The 12,328-nt window shown below is 40.5% G+C and overlaps 1 protein-coding gene across 1 annotated transcript in view; it reads right to left on the reverse strand.

Moving 5' to 3' along the window:
* Positions 1 to 7,987: 7,987 nt before the first annotated feature.
* The window catches only part of eeig1b (estrogen-induced osteoclastogenesis regulator 1b), a 90,177-nt gene continuing 85,836 nt past the window's right edge, over positions 7,988 to 12,328 (reverse strand). The window contains exon 12 of the mRNA XM_045693160.1: positions 7,988 to 12,285. Coding sequence (XP_045549116.1) covers positions 12,240 to 12,285 — 46 coding nt within the window. The 3' untranslated portion in view covers positions 7,988 to 12,239. The remainder of the gene's footprint in view (positions 12,286 to 12,328) is intronic.

Here is a 12,328-nt window from a genome sequence, read left to right on the forward strand (position 1 = left end):
CCTTTTCGCAAAGGGTTAGTCGGGGGTTGACTTTTGGGATTGTACGCTCCCCTATCAGACTACGTTCCATGCTCCTCTCCCAGTTTCATTAATTAGTCCCTCAATTGCAAATATGGAACAAACTACAGTTAACAACCTTTCTGCAATTCCTAGATTATTGTCCAATCACCGTATTGCGAATACTACTCACATGCAGAGAGGTATTGTTAGTAATAATCTTGTCCCCATAAAATTGAGCTCTGTCAATAGCTCAAAAATGCTTTATTGCTCATCCAGTGCAGCTTCAGGTGCTACCTTGGATACTCCATCTGATATGAATTCCCGTAGCAATGGCATTGGAATAATTCATTTGAATGCTAGAAGCCTGATCCAAAAGTTGGACTTTATTGAAATGTTGGTCTCACAATCAAATGTTGACGTATTGGTTGTATCTGAATCGTGGCTGTGTGATTCTGTGCCTGATTCAGATGTTCAGTTGATTGGGTACAATATTTATAGAGCTGATAGAGTTGGTAGAGGTGGTGGTATCGCGATTTATGTAAAATGCTGCTTAAATGTTTTTATGTCCATATCAACCTCTGTTCCAAAGCAATATGAATGTCTAGTTTTAAATTTGGTACTTGGTAATAATGCTCATTTAACTCTAGCAGGGGTATATCGCCTCCCCTCAGCTCCTCCTTGTACTCTATGCAAATTATCTGATATACTGTCTAATTATGCAAACTCTGAATTACTGATTTTGGGAGATTATAACCTGGATTGGCTCTCACCAGTATCCGATAAATTAAAAGACATTTGAACTGAGCTAAATCTAACTCAGCTGATAACTAAACCAACCCGTCCCAACTTTAAGAACCCAGTAAAATCTACTCTACTGGACATTATTCTAACAAATACCCCCCATAAATACACAGCCAGTGGGGTTTTTGCAAATGATATCAGTGACCACTGCCCTATTGCTTGTATTAGAGATACCAGGCTGAAACACTCTGATCCCTGTATAATCTCTAAGCGAAATTATAAACATTTCTCACAGCAAGCTTTTATCCTTGACTTATATCACTGAGTTTTTATCCACTTGCTGCTTTCTGGACCCGGTTTTAGCCCTTGCTTTTTTTCTCTTCTATTGTTACCTCTATGTCTGATAAACATGCCCCGCTTAAGAATCACAGAGTAAGAAACCGAATCAGTTCTTGGTTCTCTCCTGAATTGTCAGGTCTTTTCCTGCAAAAGAATCGGGCCTGGGCCTTGGCGAGGAAAACAGGTACTCCAGCTGATTGTCTGTTTTTTAGGCAATTGAGAAATAAATGTACTGCAGCTGTCAAAAAGGCAAAATCAAATTACTTCCTTAATGCTCTGACAGATTCTGCAGGAGATCCTGCAAAATTCTGGAAAACCGTTAATTCACTGAAACGGGGGAATTCTGCTGTTTCTCTTCCTAAGCAAATTACCTCAGACTCCTGTATTCTAAGTGAAAAAAATGATATTTGTGATGCTTTTAATAAGCATTTCATCTCTGCTGGTTTTTTATTTGAAAGGAAAAGTGGCCATTGTGGCACTGGCCAGTTAGTTGATTTTTCGTCTTGCTTTTCAACCGTTACTCTGAAAAATGGTAACCCTGTTTTTAGTTTCCAGAAAATAACCGAAGCAGAGGTTCTAGCTGCCCTGTGTGCCATTGATACTAAGAAATCCTTAGGCGCTGACAATTTCCACCCGTACTTACTTAAGTGTGCTGCACCTATCATTGCTGGTTCAGTGACACACATTTTTAATCTAACATTAAGCACAGGAAATATCCCTAAGGTGTGGAAAGCAGCTTTTGTTCTGCCATTACATAAGGGAGGTGACGGTAGTGATTTGGATAACTATCGACCCATATCTTGGCTCCCTTGTCTGGCAAAGATCCAAGAATCTATTGTCAACAAACAGTTACAATCTTTTCTTTCTGCTAACAGTATTCTTAGCACCAATCAATCTGGTTTTAGATCTAAACACAGTACCACATCGGCCACTATGCTTGTTGTAAATGATATTGCAAATGGCTTAGATGATAGAAAGCACTGTGCTGCGTTGTTTGTAGATTTGTCAAAAGCTTTTGACACTGTAGACCATGCTATCCTTTTGAGTAAGCTGTCATCTTTAGGACTGGGCACTGATGCCTGCCGATGGTTTTATGACTATCTTAAAGATAGAACTCAGGCCGTCATGGTCGACGGGGTCAAGTCTGACCCCTTACAGTTACTTAAAGGGGTCCCTCAGGGTTCAATAATTGGCCCACTATTGTTCTCACTTTATATAAACAACATTGGTGATGATGTCAGATATTGTAAATTCCATTTATATGCAGATGACACAGTGATGTACTCTATTGCTCCAACAGCGGACCAAGCTTTAATGCAGTTGGAGTCTGATTTTAGGATACTACAGGGGTCTCTTTTACAGCTTAAACTTGTTTTAAACGCTAAGAAAACAAATGTCATGTTTTTTTCTAGGTCTAAACTCTCAGTTAGAAACACTTTTGTAATCACTAGCTTGGATGGTACTCAAATCAAACAGGTCTCTGCATATAAATATTTAGGGGTATAGTTAGATGATAGGCTTTCTTTTAAAAAACATGTTATTGAATTGGGAAAAAAGCTCAAATTCAAGATAGGGTTCCTTTACAGAAACAGGGCTCGTCTGTCCTCCGTAAATAGAAAACAAATTGTGCAGGCTACTTTTATGTCCGTTTTAGATTATGGTGATATTATCTATATGCATGCATCGGCAAACACATTAAAACCACTGGATGCTATTTACCATTGTGCACTCAGGTTTATCACGGGTGATAGTTACAAAACTCATCACTGTATCTTATATCAACATGTGGGTTGGGCCTCTCTATCTGTGAGGCGAGAGCAACATGCTCTCTTGTTTATTTATAAAGCACTTCTTTTAAAATTACCTCCATATATATCATTAATTTCCACTAGATATACTCATTTTAAAACCAGATCACAGATGTGGATTACATTACAGACTCCTGCGGTCTCCACAGAGTTGGGTAGGAGTTCCTTTAGTTCCTTTGCACCTTATTTATGGAACAAACTGCAGATCCAACTTAAGTTAGACACTCTGGTGTCCCTTGCCCATTTAAAAAATGTTATGGAGGATCAATATGTTGTCTGTGATTGTTTCTGTTGAATTGTGTCTTTGTTTTGTATGTTTGAAATGTTCTTGTCTGTATGCCTAAAACTGTACATGTGAACATGTTTACACAGGGCACAGCCGTAAAAGAGATCCAGGTCTCAGTCTGTCTGTTTTCCCTGTTAAAATAAAGATTTCATTATTTTATTTTTTTTAAAGATTGAGGCTATAATTTTCTAGTCGTTATTTAGGAGTGTGATTGGATGGCAATTATCAATAATTAAGAGATCCTTGTGTGGTTTAGGTATAAGAGTAATAACCCCTTCCTTCAGAGAGGCAGATAGTTCTCCCTTCTTTATAGCCTACTTAAAGGTTTCAAGTAAAAATGTTGCTATTTCTTCAGAGAAGGTTTTGTAAAATTCAGAGGTTAATCCATCACAACCTCTAAATTTGTTATTTATTTATTAAGCAACCCCATATAGGATGTCCATAATGGATAAATCTTGACAACAAGACCGACTGAATTCTTCACTAATCGAGTTAACATTCTCTATAGAATCAAGGAGATCCATTAGTCACTCAAACTGTTATCTAAGGAGTAAAGATTCACATAAAACTTGTTGGTAAAGTCTGATAACAACTCTCTATCCTCAGAGGTTACCCCATTAATCTTAAGTTTCCGAAGTGTGTTGAGTTCCCCTCTCCTCTTTTCCAAATTAAAAAAGTATCTACTAAAAAGTATTTACTAAATACCTAAATAATCACAGAATTACATATACACAGAATGCAAATTATGTCATACAGAAAACGTCCTTGGTGGACGGAGCCGACATGACGGCTGGTTACACAAAGGAAAGGGGGTTGGGTTTGAGTGAAAGAGCGGAAAGACTGAGGAACAAAGGGAGAAGCTATGCTATCTTAAATACTGTATCTTATGCATTCTAAATTACCGCCCATTTGGAAAAGGAAAATGCAATAAATATTTACTCTGAGCGGCGCTTCTGTAGGTTGGTCGTAGATGCTGGCCGTGTTGCCCAACAGAGATCTTCCTGTCCTCGGAAGAATGTCTTTGGTGGTAAACTGGATATGTTGTAGTATCGTTGTTGTGTGTTAGATTGGATCCGTCGTCCGTGCTTTCCTAGCCCACGTTTAGAGTGGCCGCTGCTAACTCAACGGCTAGGAGGTATCACTTCTGTAGTGAATAAGAGTTCAAAGTTCATACCATTCGCAACCAAAGCTCACGCTGAGGTTGGCTTAGTTCTGTAGTTGACATGTTAGTCCATTTAACGTGGGACCGTCGTCCTCACGTCCTTGGAACAGCTTATTATCTGAATCCTTCTGACATCGGACCGTCGCCCTAATGTACCCGGAACAGAAAGTTATATTTTCGTAAAGGGCTTATATAGTAGAGGGAGAGAAGGGTGTTTCATAGTTTAAAACCAATGTCTCTTCACAGGGGCGGGCCACTGATTGAGCAGAGCTCTAACCTTATGAAAACCCAATTCTCTCATTTGGAAGCTAAGATTACATTTAATCTTTTCACAAATAGTTTCATATTTAAACATTTAAATTGCACAACAATTCCATGTGAATCTGATAACTAGAATGTGTAGACTTTCCAGGATACAGTTTACGTCATCCTATCATTAATAAGAATGTCTCAGATGACAACCGAACTGACATCATATTCATTAAGTACCAACGCATATTTTCAACAGGTTGGATTACCGAAATATGGTTCCTTTCCCCCCAACTTTTTGATGTTCCCAGACTCTCTATGTTTAACAAAGGCTTTTCAGTAGTCCTTCAGTAGAGTCAAGAGAGGAAAGGGATAAAGGTATTTATGGGGGTTCATAAACCTTACATTTACATTTACATTTAAGTCATTTAGCAGACGCTCTTATCCAGAGCGACTTACAAATTGGTGCATTCACCTTATGATATCCAGTGGAACAACCACTTTACAATAGTGCATCTAAATCTTTTAAGGGGGGGTTAGAAGGATTACTTTATCCTATCCCAGGTATTCCTTAAAGAGGTGGGGTTTCAGGTGTCTCCGGAAGGTGGTGATTGACTCCGCTGTCGTGGCGTCGTGAGGGAGCTTGTTCCACCATTGGGGTGCCAGAGCAGCGAACAGTTTTGACTGGGCTGAGCGGGAACTGTGCTTCCTCAGAGGTAGGGAGGCGAGCAGGCCAGAGGTGGATGAACGCAGTGCCCTTGTTTGGGTGTAGGGCCTGATCAGAGCCTGAAGGTACGGAGGTGCCGTTCCCCTCACAGCTCCCCTCACAGCTTACCCACAGGCCAACGTCATGACATGTGTTACCTAATTTTTATAGCCCAGTGAAACAGGAAGCCATGGATGACCACAATACAGTTCCCTAAACTGAAATGAAGGGCTCTAATCAATCTGAATCGAGGAAGTTCAGTTTAACAGTGCGATTGAAATTTAAAGGCAATGTGGGGGGAAGGCCAATCACAAAATATCACAAGAGAAGCATCTAGGAAAATAAATGTATACTGACGTGGTGCAATTGCAGTACTTGCACACAATAGTTTATTGGAGTGCCAACGAGCCAGCAAAGTACAATAGACATACTGTACCTGCCCACCATAGTTTATGGGGGAGTCAAAAAGCCAGCAAAGGTACAAACCATGCTTTATCGGATTAAATGCGCAATGATATGAAAATATAAATGCAATTTCGCCTTTCAATATAACATTGCATTTTCAAATTGGCATCGATTTAACCATCCATAGTAGAGTGATACCATGCCACCTATACATTAACACTTTACATTTGAGTTGTTTAGCAGACGCTCTTATCCAGAGTGACTTATAGTTAGTGCATTCATATAAAGATAGCTAGGTACGTGTTTCCTCTGACACATTGGTGTGGCTGGCTTCCGGGTTAAGCGGGCATTGTGTCAAGAAGCAGTGCGGCTTGGTTGTGTTTTGGAGGACTCACGGCTCTCGACCTTCGCCTCACCGAGTCCGTACAGGAGTTGCAGCGATGAGACAAGACTGTAACTATCAATTGGATACCATGAAATTGGAGAGAAAAGGGGGTACATTTGTTTTAAATAAGCTAGTTAGGTGGGACAACCCACATATCACAGTCATGGTAAGTACCTTTTTCCTCAACGTAGCTATCAGCAAATTGAGCAAGTAAGAGGGAAAAGAGTCAAGTGCGAGTGTTAGTTCACAAAATCAAAATGTTCTGCTTCAAAAAAATGGGGGTGGGGTGAGGAGGGGGTGCGTGGGGGGTTGCTGTGGGATTATTTAAGATACTCTTTGAAGAAGTAGGGTTTCAGATGTTTTTAGAAGATGGGCTGGGACTCTGCTGTCCTAGCTTAAGGGGGAACTGATTCCACCATTGTGGTTCCAGGACAGCGAAGGGCTTTGACTGGGCTGAGTGGGAGCTGTCCTTCCATAGGGGTGGGAGGGCCAAGAGGTAGCAGGACAGAGTACTCAGGTTGGGGTGTAGTGTTTGAGCATAGCCTGAAGGTAATGAGGGACAGTTGCTCTTGCTGCTCCGTAGGCAAGTACCATGGTCTTGTAGTGGATGCAAGCTTCGACTGGAAGCCAGTGGAGTGTGCGGAGGAGCAGGATGACATGGGAGAACTTGGAAAGGCTGAACACCAGGTGGGTTGCAACGTTCTTGATAAATTGCAGGGGTTCGATGGCACAAGTGAAGAGCCCAGCCAACAGCGAGTTGCCATAACTCAGATGGGAAATTACAAGCACATGGATTAGGACCTGCGCCGCTTCCTGTGTGAGGTAGGGTCGTACTCTACGGATGTTGTAGAGTATGTACCTGTGTAACCGATGTGAAATGGCTAGTAGTTAGCGGTGGTGCGCGCTAATAGCGTTTCAATCGGTGACATCTCTCGCTCTGAGACCTGAAGTTGCGTTGCAAGGGCCGCGGCTTTTGTGGCGCGATGGGTAACGATGCTTCGTGGGTGTCAGTTGTTGATGTGTGCAAGGGTCCCTGGTTCGAGCCCAGGTTGGGGAGAATAGAAGGACGGAACCTACACTGTTACACCTGCAGGAGCGAGTCACTGCTTTGATATTTGCAGAGAACGACAGGGTGTTGTCCAGGGTCACACCAAGGTTATTTGCACACTGGGAGGGGACACCGTGGAGTCAACCGTGATGGAGAGGTCTTAGAGCGGGCAGGTCTTCCCCGGGAGGAAGAGCAGCTCCATCTTGTCGAGGTTGAGCTTGAGGTGGTGGGCCGACATCCAAGCGGAGATATCTGTCAGGCACGCAGAGATGCGTGTCGCCACCTGGGTGTCAGAAGGGGGGATGGAGAAAAGTATTTGAGTGTCATCCGCATACCAATGATAGGAGACACCATGTGAGAATATGTCGGAGCCAAGTGACTTGGTGTTTAGAGAGAAGAGGAGAGGGCCTAGAACCTAGCCCTGGGGGGCACCAGTAGTGAGAATACGTGGAGGATTAAGGAGGAAGGAGAAGGTGGAAAAGAGATTCCTAGGGTTAGAGGGAGAAGCTTGAAATTTAGAGTGATAGAAAGTGTCTAGCAGCGGATACCAAGGAACAGAAAGTAGAGAGGAGGGAGTGAAAGGATTATAGGTCCTCCGGAAGTTTAGTTGAAATTACTATTGCAACATGTTCCTTGGTAAATGTGAATGATAGTTGTACCAGCTAGATGATTCATTGCTTAATCTCATGTAAGTGATTGTTGTGTCTTAGAGATACTGTATACTTGTAACTCAGACATAATTCCACTACAAGATGGAGTCAAAGTAACAGCATGATCATTATGGAGGTACTGTATGGCCTCCTATATGAAATTGAGAGGTACATTGTATTATGAATGTGTAATAAATCATCCAAAATGTTTTTTTTTAGATACCCAACAACAGCTTTATTTCCCCAAAATATGATTTACATTATTCAAATAGACATTTACCATCTTGAATAGGAAACATGACAATGTGTGTACAGATATAGTTCCTATTCATCATGTCACAGTGTCCCTCCACATGTGAGATGAAAGTGATAGAATAAATGCATTTTAGGAGAAAAAAAAGATGAGAACTTTGGAGCAATACCTGTGTGTGTACAATAAATGTCTAAATAATTCTGGAAAATCAGAAAAATAGTCATTTCAATAGTCCTCTATTGATATATATTCATTAACTGTTGATTTTTTAAAATCATATAAATCTCTTATTATTAATATTATAATTCTTAAGGTCATGAGTTTGGGTGGACCTCTCGGAGAGTCTTGGACTCGTGTGCATAGTTTTAAAATCCCTTTACAAAGATGAAAAAAATAAAAGAAATAGAGGATAAATAATTAAAATAGATAAAATGTTATGTCAAGTTAGTTGTCCAGACCTAAGTGCTGTTATCATGAATATCATACCGGCCAAGGTTTCAGACAGAGGAATGGCATATCTGGTCCCCATTAAATTCTGGTTCCCCTACCTACTGAGCTGATGAGCCTTAGGAAAGGTCCATGTGAGTTTGCAAATGATGATATTCAAAGAAATCTGTGATTTTTTAATCTCTGATTGAACAATGAAAGTGATTTACAGTGCTCGGTCTTTCAGAGAGCAATCTGTCTATTGACTGCTATCCTCTTACCTATCAAGTTCTTCAACCCACAAAATGTAGGTGATATAGTAGCTGAAAAGTGATGACAAATATCTGCTGATGTGTTGCATCAGAGAAACCTCACCCTCCATAGTGATGTGTTGATTAATTCAGATTTCAAATATGCAGCAGAAAATCCTTAGCGCTCCATTCATGACAGCAGAACCTCATGTTAACATATTGGTTCAACTCGTTTGTTAGAAAAATCACAGGTTACAAATAGTCAAGAATGTAGGAAAACAGAACCCAAACAATTCAAGAAATATACAATGAGCCCTCTTGTAAAAATAAAAACAGTAGCAGGGGAATCAGATAATAAGAAATTATTACAACTCTTTAGTGTATCAGTTTTTTTGTATACTTGATTTTTCAATGTTTCAAAGTAGAGCACAGGTACAGGTTTACCAATACATCTCAGCTGCATAGAACAAATAAACCAGCCAGCTGGTAAAAACTAAAACAAGTAAAATATTAATCAAGTGTTTGCCATTATAACCATTATCGTTAATAAAATGCTTGGGACTACACTACTATGAGATAGACAGTGTAACGTAATGAAAGAGGCCAAGTAAAAGAAATCAATTGGTTTCGTTGTAAAAGAAGCTCACGCTAAAATACAGATTCAGTGTGTTACAGAGGGCTTGTATAATCAAAGTTGATGAAATAGAGTTGAATTGTCCATATCAGCTTGACACATAAAAATAAAGCTAAGAAAACCTGTCAACATTTCCCCATGCATGTGTATGCACGTCAGTGAAGTTAAAGTTTATGCATTCATTGTTTCCTTTTTTTTCTCACATACAGTATGCTCACAGCATCTACAATGATAATGATGCAAGGTGGAGAGTGAAATACACACAAAAAAGCACATTGCAACAGCACACACAGCCCAATTTTCTTTTTAAAGGGCCAGTCAGGAGACATTTTTCTCTTTTGTGCCTCTGAATGTCAACACTCAGTATGCTGTGAATGTCTCTGTCCCAAATATCACTGTATTCTCTATACAGGACTCTGTTCAAATGTAGTCCACTATGTAGGGATTAAGGTGCCATTTAGGACACCTTATGTCTGTTGTAAAAAAAAACATCCTTGTTAGGAAGCTATGTTGAAGCTACAGGTGTGTAGATGAAAGCCCATATTGCACTTTTCCTTTGAAAGACATTTCAAATGAACAGACTAAGGGCGATAAGACAGGCTAAGGGCGATAAGACAGACTAAGGGCGATAAGACAGGCTAAGGGCGATAAGACAGACTAAGGGCGATAAGACAGACTAAGGGCGATAAGACAGGCTAAGGGCGATAAGACAGGCTAAGGCGCATTAGGTCCGTTTTCCTGCTGAGGGCTTTCAGATCAACTGAAATGTTACTCAGGGGTGAAGAACCGTGAGACAGGTGAGTGGCAAGCTCTTCAGCTTGCACACGCACAGACACACACACAGACAATGGGCGGAAGTAAACACACACACACAGACATTTCCTCGTTTCCACTCCCTCCCTAAAAAAGATATGCGCAGGCACAAACACACATACAAGAGGCCATTGTCATTTGGGGATGAGAGGGGAGTTTCTACTCAAAATCCTCCATTGTTAGCTCTGATTGGCTCTGACACACCATACCCACAATGCAATGTTCTTCTAACGGGATCAAAATCCGGGGGCAACAGAAATAAAATTACATTTCTCCCCAGCAAATAGAATAGCTTGTTAAATTAAATGAAGATGAGCAGATACCACTGTCAGTTGTATCATTAGAGCCCTTATTCAATTGTAAGTTCATTACGCTTGATAACGACTGGTGATATTGAGGCTTAGTGGAAGGGCAACAGTTGGACAGTTCTAGTCAAGCCCACATAGAAGGTATTTCACAAAGAAGGATTACTAAATTAGCCAGCCAACTTTAGTAACCCACTTCAGTAACCACACCATTTAAGGGCCCCCACTCAATCAAAATCAGTGACCAGGCTTGCATTGAGAAAGCATATTTGAAATAATATGCAGTCGAGTTTCCTTTTGAGCCTCACTGTAAGAATTGATTTTTCTTCTAGAAACCTAGTAACTTAGTTTAATTGACAACTCCAGTCCTTGACAACATGTAGGAATGTCATGGGCATGGTGACACAAAATAATTGGGTCTGACATACAGGACAAATGAGCGACAGTCAAGGGACAAAACTACTGAGACAGACAGACAGACAGACAGACAGACAGACAGACAGAAATGTCCCCCTCTGATTTTCCAACTTTTCCACTCATGGTATAGTCACCAAGCCAGCTGGTGAGCATGAGGATAGTGTCTCACATTACGGATGTAAAGAAGGCTATGTACAAGACCCAGGGGAGGAGAGGACCAAGGGCTTAGACTACAGTAATCGATTACCAATCCTGCCTGCATTTACCTAGACTCCAGTAATCGATTACCAATCCTGCCTGCATTTACCTAGACTCCAGTAATCGATTACCAATCCTGCCTGCATTTACTTAGACTCCAGTATTCGATTACCAATCCTGCCTGCATTTATCTAGACTATAGTAATCGATTACCTATCTTGCCTGCATTTACCTATACTACAGTAATTGATTACCAATCCTGCCTGCATTTACCTAGACTACAGTAATCGATTACCAATCCTGCCTGCATTTACCTAGACTAGAGTAATCGATGAATCATTGACCATGCAGTATGTACAGTTGCATATGGCCAGCCATATGTGCACGCCTTTCTCTTTCTGAGGTCCGTATTTCAACATGATCTATGATCATATTACATATAAGCCTATATTGTAAAACATTCTGTAACTTATAATATATTCTATAATGTATATATCTATATAATTCTATAACATGGGTTCTTTGGGCTATACCGTAACTTTGACCCCAGGTCTGGTACTGTTTCTGAAATCGGGGGATTGCAAGGGGTCATCAAATATAGAACATTTCACATTGAAAACCACCCATTCAAGCGGCCATTCAAACGGCCTGTTCAATTTCTCTATTTAGTAGTTTGTAACCAAGTCTTTCTTTACTTTATCAATCTCCCCTCATTTTAATTTATATTTGTTATTTGAATAACTAAATGTATCCCCAACCATTATCATACACAAACATAACCCAGTGTAGTACACATTGTTAAAAAATGATACACACAGGGTAAATTCCAACTTTTTGAGGCAGTCACATTTGCCTCCAACGCAACCTGTGTGGCTAGCTTTTTCCTGATTTTCAGTGTTTCACTACAACTCCCACGGTGCAATGGTTACCCATTGCTCACTCTATCAAGTAGTTTACACATTTTACACCTATGGTCCCCCAGATGAAAGCATGAATATAAAAACTTTTCAACATGAATGGATTATTCATAAATTACACCTCCCACCACCATCACCGTAAATATCTCATTAAAGGGTTACATATGTTGTTTAGTGGTGTTTGTTGAAGTGGTGTAACTCAAAAGACAGGCGTATGTGCATTTGTGTGAACACACACACTCATCGCTAGTGGCTCTCGATCACCACTGGCTCAAAGACGCCAGCAGTCACCCTACAGAAAACACAGAAGAGGAAGGGATTCATTTCTTTATTTT

Source organism: Salmo salar, chromosome ssa01, assembly GCF_905237065.1.
Source record: "Salmo salar chromosome ssa01, Ssal_v3.1, whole genome shotgun sequence".
Classification (NCBI taxonomy): Eukaryota; Metazoa; Chordata; class Actinopteri; order Salmoniformes; family Salmonidae; genus Salmo; species Salmo salar.